The sequence below is a fragment of the Pleurodeles waltl genome, chromosome 5 (genome assembly GCF_031143425.1).
Source record: "Pleurodeles waltl isolate 20211129_DDA chromosome 5, aPleWal1.hap1.20221129, whole genome shotgun sequence".
In the NCBI taxonomy this organism is placed as follows: Eukaryota; Metazoa; Chordata; class Amphibia; order Caudata; family Salamandridae; genus Pleurodeles; species Pleurodeles waltl.
This window is the reverse complement of record NC_090444.1, coordinates 858,679,293-858,702,634: the sequence shown is the minus strand read 5'-3', so window position 1 is coordinate 858,702,634 and position 23,342 is coordinate 858,679,293. Positions and strand designations below refer to the sequence as shown.

General features: G+C 43.3%; 1 protein-coding gene across 1 annotated transcript in view; it reads left to right on the top strand.

Annotated features, from left to right (window-relative positions):
- LYST (lysosomal trafficking regulator) overlaps positions 1–23,342 on the top strand; it is a 2,674,875-nt gene that overhangs the window by 466,018 nt on the left and 2,185,515 nt on the right. The window contains 1 exon segment of the mRNA XM_069234946.1: positions 9,334–9,560. Coding sequence (XP_069091047.1) covers positions 9,334–9,560 — 227 coding nt within the window.

The window sequence follows — 23,342 nt, the reverse complement described above, 5'->3', positions numbered from 1 at the left end:
CTGAGGATTCAGTTTTCCTAAATAAAACCAAACATTGAAACGTTAGTCGCCGAGATACAGCGCCAACCTTCCCATTAACATTTTTAGATTTTTGCATATTTTTTCAATATAAAATTATATCATTAGTAATTTCAGTGTTTGTTTTGTGTGTACTTGTTTGTGTATTTTTGTATGAATTACTGTTTTAATGTTTGAAATTTAAATCAGACAAATTGCTTGGGGGCCCCTAACTTCCAGTAGTGATTTAGTGGGGGTGCTCAAGAGTCAAGAATTTGGGAACCACTGCTCTAAACCTTGGTAGTCTGACTCTTCCCCCACCATGGACCAGCTGGCGGCAGGATTCACCATCTTCTGCTCCGCTGGCATTCCATCATATCAGACAGGTGGGTTTTGGAGGTACTCCCAGGGTGCTACCCCTCCATCCATGCCACAGTCCTGTGATTGAATGACAGAGGATAATTTGCTCCTTCTCTACAAGGAAGCAATTGCTCTCGTGACCAAGGGAGCCATAGAGAGGGTTACTGTGCTAGAAGTAGGCTGTGGTTGCTATTCTCGCTACTTTTTGGTCCCCAAAAGGGACAAGGATCTTTTCCCTATCTTTTGACCTTTGATCCCTCACTCTCTTCCTCAAGAAGAAGTTTAAGATCTTCACTCTGTCTCACATTCCATCTGCTCTGGACCCAGGAAACTGGATGGTAGCGTTGGACTTGCAGGACGCTTATTTTCAAATCCCCATCCTGCCTACCCGCAGATGTTACTTGCGGTTCATGGTAGGCCACAAGCACTTTCAGTTTAACGTGCTCCCCTTTGGCTTTACCGGCTTCCCTTGGGTGTTCACCAAGGTGATGGTGGTGGCTGCATCTCATCTGCCCATGTCTTGACGACAGGCTGTTAAGGGCGTGCTCGCCCCAGGTTGTCGCCTCTGACCTCCAGATTACAGCGGACCTCTTGCATTCGCTGGGGTTCACTATAAATGTGCCAAAGTCACACCACTCCCTGCCAGATGCTTCCTTTCTTCAGAGCTGTTCTGGACACAGTGCAGTTTCTGGCTTATCCTCCTGAGTGAAAAATCCAGGATATTCAGGCTATGATACCGATGTTTCAGCCACTATCCTGAATTTCATTGAGAATGACTGTGAGGCTGCTGAACCTCATGGCTCCCTGCTGGAAACTGGAATCCAGGTTAATCTTCTGGCGCTCCATGTGATCCGGCTAGCATTAAACCCATTTTTTCCCTCTGTCAAGGGAAAGATGGGGCAGGTGTTCAGACAACACCAGCTCCATGTGGTACTGCAACAAGCAAGACAGGGTAGGGGGTCATGGACCTTTGTCAATAGAGACTGCGTCTCTGGATGTGGCTGGAATAGTAGGAGATATCCCTGATGGTCCAACATCTGGTGGGCTCTCTGAAGGCGGTAGTGGACAAACTCAGCCAAAAATACCTAGCAGATCACAAATGGTGTCTCATCCAGAGGTGGTGCAAGGTCTCTGTCAGCAGTGGCAACAGCCTTGGTAAGATCTGTTTGCCTTCACTGAGAATGTGCAATGTCAGCAGTTTTGCAAGTTGGAGTTTCTCAGAGACGCTTTTAGTCTTGGTGGAACTTAGGCCTTCTGTATGCCTTTCCACACATCACTCCTGCCTAGAATTATCAAGAAGATCAAGAATGACCGGGCCCAAGTAATCCTTGTGGCACCGGACTGGGCACGCATAGTCTGGTATCCTGAGCTCCTGAGCATGTCCATCGATCCTCTGATCAAAAAGCCCCTTCGGTAGGATCTTCTGTTGCAGCAGCAGGAAAAGGATCTGCACCAGAACCTGTCTGCTCTCCACCTTCTTGCATGGAGATTGAGTGGTGAACATTGATAGCCTTTGACCTTCCTCATGAAGTCTGTAACGTATTATTAGCCAGGCATCCCTCCACCAAAATGATATATGTCTGTCGTTGGAAGAAAGTTGTAGCATAGTGCACAGACAAGTCTGTTGACTCCCTTTCTACCCCTCTCTCTGAGGTCCTGTTGTTCATCCTTTCTCTGGTCCAGCACAGCTCTGCTGTGAGCACTCTTAAAGGTTGTCTGCTATTTCTACTTCCTTAAGGTTGCCTGATCAACCTTCTTTGTATATGTACCCTATTGTACATAGGTTTCTTATAGGCCTTACCCTTCTTTTTCCTCTATACCCATTCATTATGCACCAGTGGGATCTGAATTTGGTTTTGACCTTTCTGATGTGCGCTCCTTTCGAGCCTTTCCGCATTTGTCCTCTCAGGCTTCTCACTTTAAAGACAGCCTTCCTTGTGGCCATTACATTTGCCAGCAGGACGAGTGAGCTGCAGGCATTGTCATATAAGCCACCCTACTTTTCTATCTAACCTGACAAAGTGGTGCTTCGCACTAGGACCAAAAGTGGTTGTGCTCTTTTTCATGTAGACCAATCCATCACCTTGCCTATTTTTTTTTTTACCCACCCCCACACCTTTTTAAGGAAGAGGAGAGACTCCACTGCCTGGACGCAAAGTGAACATTGGCTTTATACCTTGACCATACAAAAGAGTTGCGGGTGGATTACCAACTCTTTGTAGGTTATGTAGGTGTGAAGAAAGGTCAGTAAGTGCAGAAGCGGACCATCTCCATATGGGTCGTACTCTGCATTAAAATCTTCTACGCACCAGCCAAAAAGCAAGACCCTGGGGGTTTGAGTGCTCATTCTACCCAGCTAAAGCTGCAACCACTGTGTTGGCATGCAGAGTTGCAGTCCTTGATGTCTTTCAGGCTCCAGTGTGGGCATCTCTGCACATGTTTACCAAACACTTCTGGCTGGACAGTCAGGTCAGTAGGGATGGGTACTTTGCCCGCTCGTTCCTGCAGATTTTCTAGCATGAACTTGGTTCTCAGACCCACCTCTGGGAATGGTATTGCTTGGGTACCTATTCAAAGGTGTAAGGGATCTGCAGCTCTGTCTCTTATCAGAGGAACAACTTACTTACTGTCAGTAACGCCTTATCTGTTACAGATAATATCTAGCGGCAGATTCCTTACCGACCCACCCATCCTCCCCGCTCTGCAAACTGATTTCTAGGGGAAGGGACTCCCCTTTCAGGGCCTTAGTTTTGACGCTTCAGTTGTCAGTTTCTTTATGGCTCTATGTTTCTGGTGTGGAAAGTCATGAAAAGAAACTGACAGCAGTGCATCGGGTGCCCTCCATAGTAAAGTGGAAAAGCTGCTACGGAAGTTGTGGACACTCCTTTGGACAGTAGCTTTAAATGGTATAGGATGTGGCGTTACAGCCATAATTGCTCTCTTTGGAAATGAGGAGCCAGGTTCAAGTCTTGACGTTGGCTCAACATCCTATTTTAACAGACAAATTACTTAGGGTCAGATGTACGACCTCTTGTTTTGCGACTCGCAGCTTGTGATCCATTTGTGAATCTCAAAGCAAAATGTACAACAGTGTTAACCACACTGTTTGCGATTCCCAAATAAATCTCAAAGGACCTCCCTCATGAATATTCATGAGGCAGAACTCAATTTGCAACCCATTTGGAAGTGGCCGCACTCAAGGGATGGTGGCTTGCTGGGGGTCAGCAGACTACCATGTCTTTGACTGGTTTTCAATAAAGCAGTTTTTTTTTTTTTTTTTTTTTAAATGCAGCCCGTTTTCCTTAAAGGAAAACGGGATGCATTTCAAAAATGAAAAGTTTTCTTTTCATCTTTTCAGAGTAGGCAGTGGTTGGTGGGAAAATTGCCTGCGCTGATGGGGGGGCCCCTCCCATTTGCGAATGGGTAACCACCAGTTTGAAATTGGTATTAACTGCAATTGTTTTGGGACCGCAGTCACGGTCACAAAGCACTCATACATCCCCCTGCGAGTTGCATTTAAGAAGGGATGCCCCTTCCTTATTCGTCACAATCCCTATTTTGAGAGTCAGTAACTGGTTACCGACTCGCAAAATAGGGATGGTACACTGTAAAAGGCCATTTTGCAGTTGCAAACGGCGATTTTCGCTTTTTGCAACCACAAAATCGTATCGTCCATCTGGCCCTTAATCACCCTGTGACTTAAAAAAAAAAAAAAAAAAAATGTCCTTGTACAATGTAACTGGTGATCATATAAAACTGTTCAATACCTCCAGGTCAAATGCACGCTACATTAAACTGCAAAAATTAAATCTGAATAGTTGTATCCTGTCCTAGGTCAGCTGCTAATCAAGATCAACCTTTGTGTGGGTCTACATCTGTGTGGACTGTTGTGTCTATTGTGTAATCAGACAAGAGTGTACGTGCCTGCCCGTGCTTGTGTGTCACGCGTGTTTGTTTCTCTGCGCTTAAGTGTGTTCGTAGTGTATGTTTTATGTGTGCCGGGCTTCCCCCCTTCTTTCTAGTAGCCCCCCTTTCATTGCTATTACATTTCCTGTTCCTTTCCGCTTCGAGTGACATGATCTTGGCTTCCCTTGCTTTGGGTTACAGGCAGGGGAAAGATTGCCGCTTTTTTATGAGCGTGAATCCTGCTGGAGAGTCAGTTAATTGTTTTGTTTGGAGAATTTTGGTGGGTCAGCAATACATTTGTCTTGTTTCAAGGACAAGTTCATTTTCTCTATGGCCCTTTTTTGTTCCTCAGAAGATGGATGAAATGATTTTAAACTCATCTGCTGCCCAGTATGTAATCTCATTTTTTGATTATAACGTTTATTATCAAATATTATTAAAAAGGGAACTGTTTTATGACATCTATATAGCGTTTCATGGAGCACATGACGACTTCTTGGCGCCTTAATTATGAAAACGAAAAAATTACCACATTTCTTGTTGACCCAATTCATGTTAAGCCTAACTAGTTGAAAATCAAGGGGATTTGAAAGGTATTGAAAGTCTTCACTTCTTGAACTCCTCTGCGCACACAACGCGCCCACTTCACTCACCTGTGAGCACTGCATTTTCTTTTCCTTTCTTGCATACATATTTCGACAGTTGCTTGACCAAGTATTGTATATGAATGTAGTGTAAACACATCTCTGACACATTGATAGGTCCTGTTCTCCAGAGTTCAGTACTGCACCGTCATAAACACCCCAAAAACTGAGCTCACCCAAATAGAAGTTGGGGTTGAACATATTTAGGGGCACTAAGAGATATGGTGCATTCTTTATTTCTTTAATGTTTTAAATAATTCAGGGCTACACGTTCTGAATGGCTTGATAAACCTTGCTTTTCACAAAATTCTTTATTAACATTAGGTTCCCCCCTCCACGTTACACTTCCATACACCACCAGAAGAAAATGAAAATATCAGATCAGGAAACGGTAGTATTGTACCTCTAGAACAATAATACTCAAAGTACGGCACATTCAGAAAAACGTTAAACGGAAAGCTGTTATTTACACTAACTGAACTAAAAGAGAAGCAGCAAATAAGGTGTCCTGCACCACTCAGCTTTAGGAGCATGTTCATTTTTTAACACATTTTGCAACAAATGTAAAGCTATGAGTGTCTGCTCAAAATTTTACAAATGTGTACTTCATTAACATGAATAAATGTTCAACCTTAGTACATCAGAATATATCAGTGCTTTCAGAAGCTGTTAGTTAAAAAAAAAAAAAATGTAGAAATATTCATCCCTCTTCCGATCCTGACAATAATGCCAATAGTAAACTAAAAGGCAAGTCAGTGGTCACAAGAATCGTCTGGGTTGTGTAGTTTGTTATTATACGTGAACATTAAAATGTATTCAATCAAACACAAGGGCAGGTTTTGTAATGTATGTATCGTCAACTCATCTATTTCAGGGTGCTCTTATATATCATATTGAAGAAAAAGTTGGCAAAGTGAAATTAGACAATTGTCTAGGATCACACAGTTTGGTCAAGTGGGGAAGCCAGGATTGATCCCAGGTTTTCTGGTTTCACATTGTGCAATTTTATTTCATTTCAATTCAATAATCAAGATACTTCCTTTTATACTTGAATCTCCCAAGGCAGCAATAGCATGCTTACCCTGAACTGCGATGGAGTGATAGTGTTTCAGATACTGCATAACACAGTACTATGTCAAATCTATGGCTGTTCTATTGGCTTAATTTAGAAGGCCGGATGGAATGAAACCCTCAAAACATTTCCATGATTCACTGACCATGTCACATATATGATTTGTTTCCCATATGCCCACCTTAATCTCTCCCCTCATAAGCCCCCACTCCCACCATGCTGGCATCAATGCAGCCCTCGGCCACACCACAGACCACACTTTGTGGCCCCTGGCCAAATGTTTGCGAGTACCCATGCCCTAAAATCATCGTCTGCGCAATATTTGCTTGATGGGATCCTAGAGATCGCTGAAATCAATCGCTCCCTGAAGAGAGTAAATGGTTATATTTTGCCAAAAACAGATATAACGCAATTTCATAAGGAGGCACGTTTTGCATATTTTCAGGGTAAATGACAGAACTGCACACTGCATTTCATTTATACACATTAATCTTCTGAGGAATGAATAATAAGATTGTCATAAACCTTTTGTGCTTGGGACAGTATTCCCAGATCTTTGTAAGTGAACAGTACCCAGGTCAGTAAGATGTGTTAAATGAAGGAGGGCCTAAAATTGCCTTCTCTTACGAAGAAGCAAGATCTGATGGCTTGTTCTCATCCTAAACCTCCGAAATGTTAACATGGAGTTATGCTCAGCATGGTTTCAACGCATTAGTTCTACTGTATTTTATCTTTTTAAATCTTTATCTTCTATTTTCTGTTTTTTGGTATCTGTGACACAGCAGCTCCTAGCCTTTTGATGGCCCTTTTCCTGCACAACAGGATACTCATTATGAGAGGGGATGTTTCCACAGGAGAGTGTTAACTCCGAAGGGGGCAAATACCTCTCCATACCATTCCAATAGCCTGTTTTCTTTGGATCTGATAACTGGGCCTTTTCACAGAGGAGCTCGTAATGAAACCTGAACCAGTCAAAACCTTGCCCCAGTTGCGGCCATGAAGGTATTTGCAATTCCAGGGACGAATCTCTTTATTTCAGGATTTAGCTGTGGGCATAGTGGCTAGAATCTGAGTCCGGCCTCTTGTTTACCTCCCCCAAAATTCAGTAAGCTCATGAGGTCCTCGATCTGTTCCTTTTTCTGGCCTCTCACCTTTACAGCTGCCTGTGAGGGAGGTACGAAATGGCATTTGCACGCAATAAAAAGGGATGTTTCTCAGTGAGAGGGGCAAGGGCGAGTGTGTGTGGTTTATTGCAACAGAGCTCGTCAAAACGTTAAAAAAAAAAGGGATGGGGCTTACATTGGATCCACATGGACAGTGTTTACCTTTTACTTTAAGGGGCTCTGTACACCTGTGAAGAGGAGGCAGCTACCTTTAGGCACACTGTTTTTTTTCAGGTGTATATCATATTCTTATAAGTGAAGAAAAGATATTAGTGAGATCTAGTTTCACACTTTAGAGCTTCCACCAGTTTGGCATGTATCGCTTGTAAGTATTTTAAAAGTTGAGTATGGTGTAGTTGGTATTTTTCTTGTAATTTTTGGAAGGGCTCCATCCCTTCCTCGTTAAATAAATTCCCATGGTTGATATCCTTTTCAGGTCCCAGGTTTGAATCCCAGAGAGTTTTCACATCTGTCATATCTGTGTTCCCTATCGTTCCACATAGGTCGTGGCCATGTCCCAAGCCTCCAGAAAGGCCTTCTTTGGGTCTAGCAAGGGGGTTCTGAATGGTTTGCCATAGGTATCTGGGTATGTGCAAGTTCCTCTCCATCAAAGACCTTATGTATGCAAATCAGTTTTGATTCTACTCCAATAAGAACAGTCCAGCCCGAGCTGTCAACGCAGGTCCTCTCTGAACTGAAAACAAGCAACTCAAGACCAGTTTTGCCCTGATTGGGCTCTTCAGTTAGGTGTAGCTTGGTTTCAGTGGCACAGTGTGCAAGGGGCTCATTTTGGGCATACCCTTGGCCTATTAGGGTGGCAAATCAACACAGACGGTATTGGAAGGATGCTTGCAATAAAGCTGACCACTGGAAATCTCTCAGGGTAGCATTCCAACCCATTGTTCTTTCGCCCGCCATGCTACTTCAGATTAGACCCAGCTATATCCACACCACTCTTGATCCTGCTCCAGAGGGAACTGCCCAGCCTGGCCCAAACTTCCAAGCCACGTCCTCTATGAACCGGAACACAAGCAGCTCAAGACCAGTGCTGCCTTGATTGGAGCTCTCTGTAGTCAGGTGTAGCTTGGTTCTAGTGGCACAATGAACAAGGGATACAGGTCTCAACATACCCTTGGCCACTTAAGGTGGCACAGCAAACACACAAAAGCTGATAAGAGGATGCTTGCAATTAATCTAACCACTGGCAATCTGGTTATGGGTCCCTTGCTGACTGTCCCACTGGAAGCAAGCTACACCTATCTGAGGAGCGCCAGTCAGGACGAAACTGGTCTTGGGTTGCTTGTGTTTCGGCATAGCGCGGACCTTGCTTGCCATATTGAGCTGGACTGTTCCTACTGGAGCAGGGTCAAGACAGATTTGCATATGGCTGGGTCTAATCTGAGGTGGTATGGTGGCCAAAAAAGAACAAGGGTTTGGAATGCTATCCCAAGCGATTGCTAGTAGTTCGAGTTATTGCAAGCATCCTCCCATCACCTTTTGGCCAGAACACCTACACTGGGCACTGGATAGCAGTATCCCGGTTTTAGAGTTCCAGATAACCAGCACGTTAGTCCTGAAAAGCTGGTGGTAACCACCCTAAAAGGAGTCACTTAGCAATAACTAGTATGTGTGGTCTGGGCCATTTGGGATAGCTCTTGTTTTAAGTAAGATTTTGGTGCTAATGTAAATATTATCTAAGACTAGAGAAGAAGATATTCTAACATATATTTCACTCAACGTTTGCCCTGACATTTATAAAGTAAATATGTTGCCAGTGTGTTTAGTTTTACATGTATTGTCTTTAGTTTTACTGACCATAATGTTTACATCAGCAGTTACATATATTTATTTGTTCTGCACTAAAGCAAGTCGTTATTATATTATTAAAGCCTTTTAAAACTACTGTAGAATTTGTGTGTGTACACCTTTTGGGGACACGTTTTCTAGTAACCGAAAAATAAATAAAATGTATTCCTTCTGTGTCTGGCAAGTTGATTGCTACTAGACTCGCAATATTTTCAGGTTACGGCCGAGGAAAAGCTACCGGCCATATTTACACGTGGTTCTGTAAAACCCATGGCACGTGCAATTGTGTTTAGTGGACCGTAGGCAAATTTCAGATTGATAATTTTGAGGGAATTCTTTTTTTATATTTGACTGTATTTGAATGCTTATTCCTTTTATATTACAGGGTCCGTGAGAATCACTCAAACTGGATGCAGTGTTCATTCCGATTACCCCACAGGTGCTGAAGACCATAAATCACATTGTATCTTAATATTTCCCGAAGTCTGTATCCTGGTGTTAAACCTTTTGTCTGCAAATGAACCAGATTTGGATGTACTTGAACAAGTATTTTACAGCCTCTTTGAAATAATAAGATACAAGGAAAGGAACGCCGTGCTACTTATCCATCAGGTAGATGCGTATTTAACTAAATTAATTATAATTATAACAGTGTGCTCTGTGTTCGTAATTTAGTTTTACATTATACTTCCTACATGTCTTACTGATGTGGTTAACAAAGGAAAATGACTTTTCACTTGCAGTGAATTCTCATAAGTTGGAGAATGAGTTTGCTCACAAAAAACGCTATGTGGTGTACATGCATATAAATTATAATAATATATGAGTGAATGTCTTATTTATTACCAGTGTTGAGGATAGACCGGGGCCTGTCTCAACACAATATTTGGAGCAAATGTACTAATAAACATAGATTCAGACATTTATTAAGTCAGTAAAAATGTAAAAACCAGCGGTTTTACTGTAGGAGAGGTGCTTCTTATGAATCAACACAAAAGGATGATGGACGGAGTGCTGAACAATGCAAACACTCACCCCACAGTCACAGATCTGGGTTTAATCCATCGTTCTTTTGCTCACCATTCTACCCCAGTTTGGACCCAGCCACATGCAAATCAGTCTTGACCCTTTTCCTCATGGGAACAGTCCAGCCCAAACTACCAGGCCAGGTCCTCCCTGGACCAGAAACAAGCATCCTGGGACCGGTTTCAGGGTATTACCCTTCATCAGCCAGGCTAGCTTGAATCCAGTGGCACAGTGAGCACGGGACCCACGTCTGGGCATATCCTTCCCACTTAGGGCAAATTTAGCAAAACAAAAGGATGATGGACGGAGTGCTGAACAATGCAAACACATACACCCCAGTCACAGATCTGGGTTTAATCCATCGTTTAATCCATCGTTCTTTTGCTCACCATGTCACCCCTGTCCAGGGAGGACCTGGCCTAGCAGTTCGGGCTGGACTGTTCCCATGGGGAACAGGATCAAGACTGATTTGCATATGGTTGGGTCCAAACTGGGGTGACGTGATGAGCAAAATAACGATGGATTAAACCCAGATCTGTGACTGGGGCTGAGCGTTTGAAAAGTTCCAACACTCTGTCCATCATTTTATTTTGTTTTGTGATGTTTTGCTTTGTGCGCCCTAAGTGGCAGGGGTATGCCCAGACGTGGATCCCTTGCTCGCTGCGCCATTGGATTCAAGCTAGCCTGGCTGATGAAGGGTGATACCCTGAAACCGGTCCCCAGATGCTTGTTTCCTGTCCAGGGAGGACCTGGCCTATCAGTTCGGGCTGGACTTTTCCCATGGGGAACAGGGTCAAGGCTGATTTGAATATGATTATCATCCTCTGAATATTTAACACTCGCCCTTCTGACCTAAACAAAGAGAAAACTCTGGGTCTACTTTAACACCAATCTTTATAGCTAATGTGTTTTAAAGAACAGCATTCCATGAACAATATGTGCAGAAAGTATGATGCTATTTAATACAGTTGATGAGGGAGGGACTAGTGGCTTCTCTCGATGGCCCTCCCCCTGATTTAAGCCATAACCATGTGTACTAATATGACATTATAGTGTACATGACAGTATAGGCAAATCAATTTGACATTGCTGTACATCCAGCCATTCGCTTTGTATTTCTTCATCAAAACATGAACAAGAAGGAAAAAAGGAACTCCCTCCCTACCTAATCGTAGGCTACAAAATCATAGGTGAGTCTAATAGCAGTGGAGTTGTGTATAGTGTGAACGGCCAGTTGTGCCAGTAGTTCCTGTGGTTCTTTGTTGTGACTCAGAGACATTTGTATTAGTGTTGTGTGGCACCAACTCACCAGCTGTAGGCTTTTTTAAAGTAATGCTCTAGCTACAAAGACGTATTACACACAGTTAGTTCACATAAAATGATCGCAAGAGGCGTCATGGGAATGAGTCATTATTTATTTTTATTACGGGGCTTAAGTGCTTGGAGCATAGTGTCCCAGCTTTGGCTATTAAGTCCCACCCTCTCTTCTCTGTGAAGGTGTAAACTTTCACTATTTAGCCATTTGGACTATTCAGCTCACCATTTGAGGAGTACCCTCCCACTTCATATTGATAGATCAGCAACCTATTATTAAAGGTAAGTTCACAAACTGTGTTATGGCCTTGTGTATTTTGGGGTGTTGGTATAGTCCCAGTATTCCAGTCTTCATTGTGTTATGAATTGTGTGCTCAGTGAAAAGGGTTAAATCAACAGTGACAAATCCTCCAAAAAAACCTGGAGGGGTGTAAAAGCCCACCACATATGGGGAAGGTCAGCGTCTGGGTGATTACATTTCAGACAGGCCGAGTGTCTCTGAGAAACGTCCTCTGTATTGTCAGAGGCATGAGGTACGCTCTGATAAGGATGTGAAATCAATCAGTTCAGCACCCCCCAAATTTCTAAAATGGTTACCAGACCGTCTAGCCCAGTGACGTGAATAATCTAGTTGCCCTAACTGTATTTTTACCCAAAACTGGTCCCAAATCATGTGTGGCCCTGGGTGAATATTTTATTTCAAAGTCACCTGTTTCTTCACTATCATATATCAGAGCATCTTCAAATATGTGAGCTCAGCATGTTTGCTTACAGAAAACTTTATTAGATTTAACAAGCTAAACGTTTTCTCCATGTATAGTACGAATCGAGCCCACATGTAGGGTACACATGACCCATGACTTGCCTCCTAGTTCACTAAAAGCATTGTCATCAGGGAAGGACCAGGAATATTTGTTTGCTCATATTTAAAAACTCACTTCTTAGGTTTAGCCTTCACAGCAGTTGCACTGTAGTTGTGAAATCTATTGTATTTAATATAAATCTTAAAATTGGCTTACATCCCGCCCTCGCTTTTCATTGGTTCGTGTGCTTGCCACTTCCCTTTCCTCCATTTCTATTGGCTGTAGCATACTATTTCCTGTTGTTCCTCTGTGTGCTCCTTTTATCCGTCGGCCATCGGCCAAGTACTGTGTTCATCTGCTTTGGGGTGGGACTTCTTTTTTATGAGGAAGACTGTCAATCCTGCTCTGGCGCACTGCAACAGCATCACGACGTTCACCACCACCTCCGGCTCCATGGCGTGACAACTCTTCCTATTGAAATATAAACAGTACCGAAAAAGACTAAGAGTGTTGCTCAGCTGCCATGCTAGGACCAGACAAGTTATGATGACGCATTGTGACATGGACTGTCGTCATAATACTCAACTGGTTGGCTTTCACGGCTCCGCCTCCACGCAGGACCACAGTGCCGATCTAGGAATGCTTAGGTTAAGTGGGTTGTGAAAATGCTTATGCATCCCCAGTGTTTTTGGGAGTGCTGCACTTGTATACATACAGAATGCATGTTTTACAATTCACACAACACTAAACATTTTCCACTTAGTTTAATTGATATTTGATTGTGGTTACTGTCTATCAATGGTATTAATTAGCAAGACAGACCCAACATGAGGACTTTCGAAACACCGTGTTTTTTTTCTTCCAGTTTATAACCTCTTTAGCAAGCAAGAAGGTGCACTATTCCAAGATGGCAGTTGTTGTCCAGTTTATTAGATTACTGTTTTTTTTTTTTGTTTTTTTTTAAATAAACAAATTTGATTGTTTTCAGAAAATTTTGGTAACAACCTTTTACTACAGGTACAACCAGACAGTTCAATGTTATACATTTGTCATATACATGCGCATCCCTTTCCTCTCAGGGGAGAGCATGTGTGTTACCCTGGTTTCGCTCGGTGGGGAGCAGGATAGTCCAGTCTAATCTATGACAGTTTTCCAAGCCACGGGCCACATATCTTTTAATATTTCCGGGGGCATCCTCTCGATTCATATATTTGTTTCTCTTGGATTGCACACCAGTCTACTCCTTTTCTCCATTTCTGCAGGGATGGGCCGGTAGACAAGGTCCACGCTGCGGCTATGTCTCTTTTGGCCACCAGCAAGGCCGTCCCAATGAAAGCTCGGTTAGTCTGTGACCTCATCGCCCCCTCCATAATCCCCAGTAGTACCATACTGGCAGAGAGTCGGAGCTCCGTCCCTATTATCTTATTTAAGTCACTTAGAACCTTTCCCCAGTAGATCTGTAGGATCGGTATGACCAGACCATATGGAAAAAATCTTGGTGTTCCCTGTCACATCCGGGGCAGCGGCTATTTGGCCATAGTCCAGCCCGTGAAAGCCTATTAGGTGCCAAATATGCTTTATGTAGGTAGTAAAATTGTACAGTGCGTAGTTTTGCCGATATGGCTAAGGTTTTGGGGGCCTCTAGTGCTTCCGCCCATTCCGAGTCTTCCAAAGCCCTGGTCCAAGTCTCCCACACATTCCTCATCGAGTTCACGTCTCCTGGTGTATTGTTGATCAGCATTTTATATAGTTGTGAAACCCCTTTCCCTCCTATGTTTCCCATTAGTAGTTTGGCCTCAAGGGGACTAAATTCCGGTAGTGGGCTCTTGGGGAGTTGTGTTCCTATGGCATGTCTGAGTTGGAGATATCTAAAAAACTGTGTTCGGGATAGTTGGAACTCTGTCTGTAGTTCCTGAAAGGATTTTAGTGTTTCTCCCTTCCATACGTTGCCCACTAGTGAGATCCCCAATAGGTCCCATTCTGCAAATCCCTCCAGTGCAGGCAGTGGCGCTTAACCACTTCCCTCTCCACAACGGAGTCTGCAGGGTGATTATAGCATTCCATTGGGTGTGTCTCAGTGCATTCAGCCCGCCATGCCAGGAGGACAGCTCTAGTTGTCTCGCCCATGCAATGGGGAGAGGTGCACCGTACAGCGCATCTAGGATGCGTGGGAAGCCTAGAGTGCCACTTGGTACGCTGGGTCTGACCACCCTCCATTAAACCAGTCATGTACTATTAGGATCTGTGTCGCCAAGTAGTATAGGTATGGGTCAGACATCCCCAGGCCTCCCTCATGTGTTCCCCTCCTACAGTACTTTACGGCTACCCGATGCCTAGTTCCTCCCCAAAGGAATTGTGTTGTGGCTGTTTCTAGGGTCCGAAACCACGAATGCGGGATGGGGAGGGGGAAGTTCTGAAAGGCATATAATAGTCTGGGTAGGATCATCATTTTATACACGACCGCCCGCACCATTATGTTCAGTGGTAGTGTCTGCCATCTTTGTAGGTCTGTCTTGACTCGTGTTAGCAGCGAGTCTACATTCTTTGCCCAGGTCAGTTACGGCAGGAGGGTCACCCAGACGTCCAGATATTTAAAGCTCAGTCTGCGGAGGGGTATTGTGTCCTGCCAGTCAAAACAGTCTTGGGTCTTCACCAAGGGGACCAGAACTGACTTGGCGGGGTTCATTTTCAGGCCTGAAGCCGTTCAAAACTCTTAAGGAGTTAGAGGCTGCGTGGGCCAGACATGCTTGGGGTGCCCATATAAAGTAGCACGTAGTCTGCATATAGGGCTATTCTATCTCCTGTAACGTGTCTCCATTTTCAGCCACAGTATTCAGGATCTGTACGGAACATCTGGGCCAGAGGTTCTATAGTTAGGGCGAAGAGGAGGGGGGACAGCGGACATCCCTGTCTCGTTCCCCTTCTGACTTCAAAGAGTGATGACAGGGTTCCGTTAATTTGCACCCAGGCCGAGGGGTCTGCGTATAGCATTCGGGTCAGTTGGCAGAACCTTGGTCCCAGTCCCGCCCTCTGCAGCACCGTGAATAGGAAGTTCCAGTCTACAGAGTCAAAAGCCTTCTCAAAGTCAATAAAGAGCAGCGCTAAGTCTCGGGGTAGTTTATGTCTCTCGTCAAGGGCTACGTGAAGGCGGTGGATACAATGACGGGTGCTGCGGGCTTACTGGGGTTTTTAAGTTTGACATGATAGTCTGCTCTTTATTGTTATGGCGCTTGGCATGAAATTCCAGCCTGCTGTCTGGTTGATTTGTACCTAAACTTGCTAGTGTACAGGTAGTAAAGTATGTCCTCGCTTCTGGAGTACAGCTGGTGTTATATTGGAGACTAGGTTTGTTTGTACCTCCCAGTAGCTAGCATTGCAGAAAGGATGCAGTGAACTTGGTACAGCAAAATTGCCCTCAAGCACCCGCTGCAAAGTTCAGGATGAACAAGTATTCCAGTCGGGTCAGTCGAAGGCGTTGCTATTCCTGCGCTGGGCTGCCTAGCTGTGTGACCGCAAGCTGCACACCTTGCATTATGGGTAAGTGCCTAGAAATGAAAGCTACCACATTGTAATTACGCAAATTTCAACACTTACTGAATTGCAGATTCTCTTAGTCATTGGTGAAGGAAAGTCGTGGCTCAATTAAAGTCTGTTTTATTCAGCACTTGTGCTGTACTTGTTAACAAACACTCATCCATATGCAAATGCTCACAGCTGTTTTGCACATGATCCCACCTTGTACAGGGTATCATCGCTCACCCTGTACGCTTTCACAATTCTCATTCTGCACTGAACACACATCAGTCATCATGTATTGAGGCACTTTTATCCTGCACTCAAACACTTATCTTTCATTCATGCTCCACTCACCCTGCATAGAGAGTACTCACACAATTTTTCTCCCTGCAATAAAACAGTGTTCCTACACCTCTTAACTTAATATTAATCCCAGGCGAAACCTAATGCATTTACCAATGCTTGTTTTTATATAGTTTCCCTAAATACTTCACAGCATTGGCATGTAATAGCACATTCAGCATCTTGTATTCCCCGCCCAACCAACCATTATATATCAAACCTCGTTGTATCCTGAAAATTTGGAACAATAATCATAGAGACTTGTCGCTTTATGTGGCACTCGTGATGATGAGCTGTGATAGCCCCAGTTTATTAAACTAATCTTGCAGAATCTAGACCTGTGAATTTGCATTCCTGTGGATCTAAAGTGTATAAACTTCACATCCTATCATATGGATCAATGCTGAACTTCTTCCTTCTTTCCTTCCATCATCCCCATATGTTCTCATATTTCTTCAGGCACCCCTGTTTTTAGGTTGAGCATAGCAGTGCGCAAGCGCTGCTTTTCAGACGTGTTGGTATTTATCTGGGCTTTTAACCACTCCCACCCCACGTCCATCACTATCACTCGTTCGTGAGCTTGCCTTTCAAAAATCCTTTCTTTTCCTTGGTAACACTTTATGTTTGTCCCTCCTTAGGGCGGTTTTGTTACCGGGTTTGCCATCGACCCTGCTACATGGATAATTGCACTTTTGCCAATAACTTTGACTGCGAGCGAACTTCTTTGTCCTTTTGTGTGTCTGTCACGCTTTCGGCGGCGATTTGAATCCGCTTGCTTTTACTTTTTATTTTCAGTTTGTGTGGCTAGAAAAGCCCAGTTAGTAATTTACAACGCCAATAGCTCTAACTCAAGCAAGCGTGAGACTCATTGCATTACAAACGCTTGTTTTATATATTTCCTTTTCCATCATTGTACAGGCAACTATCCCAGCCTCCCAGTCTTTAACTCTTGGTACATCCGGACATCCCAGTTTCTTCCACCATAAATCCAGTATTAACTAGGGTTTGTTTGTTTTGTTTCAGTGTTGTCATTCAATATCCCCAGAAGAATCATCTTGGCGTCTGCCTCAATGCGTCCATTTGTCCCCTTCTTCCCCCTTACCTTTTTAGACCGTGCCCCAGAATATTTGCAGCTTCAGACATTCCCATAATATTTGTATGAATGTGCCAGTCGCTTCACAGTTCCGAAGACATTGGTCACGACCTACCATTTTATATAGTAATGTTCTATTATAATAGATTCAATGTTATATTTTTAATTGGACTGGTCTAAAGCTGGTTTTAATCGCAACATCAACACAAAATATCATTGCAGATTGCCAATCATCTTCAGCTGTATACCCAACGTCAGTGACTCAATGGTCTTTTAGTTTCTCCAGCTCAATTTGTGATTTCCTCATCAATGTTCTATATATTTGTGATACAGCTTTCTTTTTCCATGTACCTGTTGAGTAGTCTAATTTCTAAAGATGACTCCTCCTGTTTCCTCTTCCTTTGACATGCACGCTTGCAGAGCATGCCTTAGTTGTATGCATCTAAATATTTGTGTTGTTGACATATCATACTAATTCTGCAGATGCTGAAACAATACCACTCTATTGACATCACACACATCTTCGAGTTGACAGTCCGATATATTGCCCCTTTTATGAAAACCTGTGTATAAGGTGGGCAGTCTTTAATGAGTGATAATGCTTGTTTAAGGCATGTTAACACAGTGTGCAATAGAACAGGTTTTTGCCTCTTCATATGTTGACCTGGAAATACTTGCCGTTTTAGTGCACCGTAAGTTGCAGAAGGGCCTTGGAAGCCAGCTTCCAACAGGAAGCGTCCTACCAACCACTCAACCAATAGAAAATACCAATAGAAAGTGTTTTCCATACAAGGAAGGTCCATACAACCAACCACCACAGGCAGCTGCAGTGTCATCAGTGCTGCACGGCATAGTCCTCCAGCCCGAATCACCTCAGTGATCATGTGGTCAGGGTCTTTAAAAATAGTATGCAGCAGCTGCATTTGGAGGTTGACAAAATAATATAAAGGGCATGGTAGCATTGTCCTTTTTAACAGGACTACACGCAGCCCCGTCCCTCACTGATAAGGGCATTGTGGTCCAAAATGCAACCTGAGATCTAAAGCTGTGCAGTGCTTTGCGTAGGATATCATGCATATGTTATCGGTCGAGTGGTAGATATTTATGCCCAAGTAATGGATGGTTGTAAGTTCCCACAACAGTCGAGTGCCTAGAAGAGAGATTTCTGTAGGGATGTAATTCTTATTCCTGGGAAATATACAGGATTTGTCCAGTTTACCCAGACAATTTTTCAAAGTGCATGAATGCATAAGGGATAGTAGCTAGTTTGTTTATGATGTGTTCTGTGTGCAAAAGATGTCATCCGCATGTAGCGAAACCGCACAGCAGTCGCCTTGGAGTGATATCCCCCGTAGTGCTCCTGTTGACTTGTGAGAAGCCAGCATCTCATTCACCAAAGGTAATAGCTTAGGTGATGAAAGGCATCCTTCTCAGATGCCCCTTTGTATCTGAATAGTATCAGAGATTGATTTACCTGTTTTTATTCTGGCAGTAGGATTGGCATAGAGGATCTAAATCCATATCCATATACAAATGCTGATCTGGAACCGCTCCAGAATTCTGTGCATGTATTGCCAGTTGACCAATACTAATGCATCGAAGGAAATGCAAATCAGGTATCTTTACTGCTGGGTATTATATACCACAGTTTCCTGATACTGAATAAGGTATTATGGCCTGGTATAAAAACCAGTCTGATCTGAGTGAATCAAGCCTGTCAATTCCGGAAGTAGTCGTCAGGATAGTACTTTGGCCAATATTTTATAATCAGCATTTAATACTGATAGCGGTCTATGCAAGGTTGCGTCTTTCAGATCGTTACTTGGTTTTCGGATAGCTGTAATAAGTGTTTCAAATATTGTAGGATTAATGAGCCTTCTAATAAAGCTGTTTCTTAGTGTGAAAAGATGCGGTCTCTGACCTGCTGAGAATGTTGTTTAATACACTCTCTCAAAACAGTCAGTTCCAGGGATTTTCTGTTAGATAGGTCTCGCAGGACCCCTCGCATTTCTTCAAGCGTGATTGGTTGATTTAATCCCTTATTAGTCTCTGTGGAAATTCTAGGGATTTGTAGGTCCTGCAAGAATGTGCAAATATTTGTAGGAAAAGGATCTATAGAGTTTTAATAGAATTGTGTACAGTAGTGAAAAAAGGAATTATTGATGCGAGCCTGTGAATAATTCCATATTACCTTCTCCCTGTACCCTCATCGCAAGCCAAAGGAATATAAGTACTGCTGTACATTTTCCATCAAGACCCTCAAAGACCGAGAGACCAGACTGCTTCTCTGGCTACAGAGAAAGAAAAAAAATGCCAGTTCGGACTCTGATTCTGACAGCAATGAATGAGGACACACTTAACCTAAAAAATAGGTAAAGCGGCGAAGAGAGCAAAATCCCATTCCAGGGAAACCAGTTCTGAGAGGATGAGTGAAAAGGATCACCATGGACAAACTCTCTCTCACAGAAGATCTTCCTTTTCACCTGCTTCGGTCCCAGTGACACCTTCTAAAGATCCAACTCTTCAGAAAACTCATCCGTCTATGGATCAGTCAACAAAAATTACTCCAGCAGCAACTTCGTCATCAAGAGCATCGACAATGCAAGTAACATCAACAGTGCCTGTCACTACTTTGGCATTGACGACGCCTGCTGTGAGGACGATAATTGGTTCATCGTCGTCAACAAAAGCGACAGCTACACCATTGTTGATGACTAGGGTTTCAGCGACAACTCCATCTTCACAGTCTCACAGTAACCTGTTGACGAAGATTCCACCAATGTCGATGACACTGTCATTATTTCCACAAAAAACATTCTAGTGTCCCTTCAAGCTGCCATCCCCAAAGTCTCACCTTTGCCTCTGGTTCGCTATTGGAGTTGCAGGACTCTGGGGATGAAGGTCTGTTTGGCCCTGCATACAGTCCATCCCAATAAAATGCCAAGTGTCAAGACACGGAAGATGAGGATATCGACCAGGATTATTCCATCTATCTTCAGGGCGATTACTCTGTTCGAGAAAGGAATTTCAATCAGGTTTAATAACCTTTCAAGAACACTGTTCCTATGAGGAACCTGAGGACGAACATCACACTCCAGGGCCCACTGTTGCTGTACCTGTTTCTCTGCTTACTGATCTGCGTCTCATGATCAATGACTACTACAAGTGCTTATCGGATGCAATCCTTCAGCTCCACAGTCTCCTAGGCGCGTGGATGTCTCTGACCCACCTCCTCTACAGAAAAGCTCTATAGAGTCACTCCAAAAAACAGAGACCAGTTCCTCTTCCCATCACTATTAGAGATACCTTGGCAGACAGTGATGGTGACCAGCAGCTTGAAGGAGAGATACTTTTTGATTCAGCGGGACAATCTTGAATGGGATGACTATGTTGCTCCCTTACTGGCTTAACCTACTCCGGCTCCAGCTGATTCGCCACCAGCAGATATAGGCAGCTTCCATGACCTCTTGGAACATGCATCCAAGCATTTTGATGTGCTGTTCCTGACTAAGCATGCAGAGTGCTTCCTGTATGATTTCAAAGACAGCTCAGGGCCAAATCAGACCTATACTAATTGTAGAATACATTTGGGAAGAGGGGCTGAAACTGATGAAGGCACCAGCATCAGTGGCTGCGGTGGTGCAGAAATTGGACAAACAAAATATAGAACCCCTGAAAATGCACCATTGTGCCTTATCCTCCATTCTGGACCTGATTCAGTTATAATGCAGGCGGCACAATGAAGAGCTTAACATTCCTCCCCTTCCTGCTTGGCTTCACATGATAAAGAAGGTCTCAGACTCGATAATATTGGTGAGAGGCCCGCAGCCATGGCTGCAATGTCTATAGGAGCCTCAAACGCACTGGCAATGTTGGGAAGGTATGACCGCCAAATGTGGTCTGACATGTCAGCGTTTTTAGAACATCTTCAAGAGGTCAAGTGACAAGAGAGATACAGATGGAGGGAGAAAAGGCCTCTTCAGAAATCATTAATGCATCAATGGACATCTCCGCAATGGCTTTCCTTAAGGTGATTGGGGCAGCAGTCTTGAGACATCGAGGCTGCTTGAAGGTAACATCATTCAGAGAAGTTCAGGTTTAGATTTTGGATATGCAATTCAATGGTGAACATCTATATTGACAGCATGTGAATGACACCCTGCACTCCATTAAATCTGTTACTGAGACCGCTGGCTCATTGAGTATGCTCCAGCAAAGATGTTTACCTTCTTTTTGGGGGCGGGGGGAAGGTAAGAGGCAGATGTCAGTTTAAGACATGACCACCCAACCAACAGACCAAATACCAGCTGTATACCCTACAAGGATTTCGATCATCTTATCCTTCCCAAAGAACGTACAAGGTGGCTGCAGGTTCCACCTTCCTTGGACAGTCTGGAGACACACTCCAGTCAGAGAAAACCAACAGAACTCCTCCAGAAGACAATATGGTCCTGGTACCGACCATCTCAGTCCCACATCATCAGTTTGGCAATTCACTTTCCAAATTATATAGTCATTGGAAAAACATCTCTTGCGTCAAATGGATGTAATCTAGCACGGTCACACTCTGAAATTTGTTCAAAAGCCTCTGTATTTTCCTCCGCTCAAAACATTGCATTGGTATCTGTCTCTGCTGCAGCAGAAGATTAGTTTGCTTCTCTCCGAAGATGCAAAAGAGAAAGTCCCTGTCCACCAGTGCAACAAGGGATTCTATTCCAACTTTTTCCTCATCAGAATGAAATTAAGCAAGTGGAGACAGGTAATGGACTTAAGTCTTTTAAACTAATTCATCAAGAAACAGTCCTTCAGGATACTATCTCTACAGGACATTGTTCAGCAAATGGAACAAGGGGATTACATGACACTCTTTGATTTGTTTGATGCATATTTCCAGTTTCCCATCCACATCAAGCATTGAAAATTCCTGCTGTTCAAGGTGGCAGGGTGTCATTATTACTTCAAGGTGCTTATTTTTGGCCTTCAATCCACCCAGGGGTCTTCATGAAATGCATGGCTCCGGTGACTGTGTTTCTGAGAAGTTCAGGGCACCAGTTTTTCCTTACATGGGTGATTGGCTGATAAAATGAACCACATTTCTTTCAGCCAGAAACTCAACTCTTTCCTGTCTGAAGCTGTTCAAGCTCAAACTAAACAAGGACAAATCCTCACTAATTCGATTGAGGTCAGCAGTTGGGGGTACCCCCCAATCTGTACCGCTTCGCTACCCTACACAACAAGAAATGCTGGTTATTTGCAAGCAGGTACCTGCAACCAGGCTCTTGAGGAAATGCATTCCATCTAGCATGGTCGGCAATGTTCGCATGTGTCTTTCTGCTGTTTATGCTCATCCTCAAGGTCATCAGGAAAATGAAACAAGAACCTTGCTGTCTGATACTAAAACTTTGGGCTTGCCCAAGACAGGACTGGTTCATGGAGCCTTCTTCACCTATCAGAGTGCTCTCATCTGCCCTTCCATCCAGTGGAATACTAGTCAATACTTCAATTTTTGTTCAAGTCATAAAAGTGCAATTACAGAGAAAACATCATAAACACAAATACATATTCCTAGATAGAAATAAATCCCGTAGGACCAAAGGATCAAGTGATAAGTTGAATCAGAGCATAACATATTATATGCATGACAAGCAGTAAACAGAATGTAATAAGACACCATCTCCACACACCATTTTAATTAACTCATCAGATGACCAAAACTTTTATGAGTCACTATTTTGAAACCGTACAGCTTTGTGTGGATAAGAAACCACCTGTAAGTACATACAGGGCGGGTCACAGAAGCAACAGTAAAAGAAAGAAAATGCTACAGTCCAATCCAGGTGATTCTTGAAATATTCATGATCTAATCGGCATAAATCTATGAACAAAGTACTATAAAAAGAGTTAAAACATAAGTAATCACTTATTAAAAACCATTATCATATAAAATCATATAAGGAACACTATATGTGTGAATCAAAAATCAGAACTAGCATCCAACTTAAGTGCAGTTTCATAAAACAAGAGCAGGTCTTAGGTGTATATATCGTTGTATAAAGACTGCAATTGAATAATTTAAATTCATAGTCATCGGCTTCTGCACAATTTCCTGGCAGCCCTGCACTGCCTTAAGCCAGATTGCTCAGTAGTGGTAAAATAAAAGGGACCGTAATGAAGAATAACATTTGCACAAGAGGTTAAAGTGAATAGGGCTTTGTGCAGGACGTCCATCATCGTTTTTCGCCCCGGATGTGCAACAAGAAAGTGTACAGTGCTCAGGCATAATCTTACTAGAAAATATCT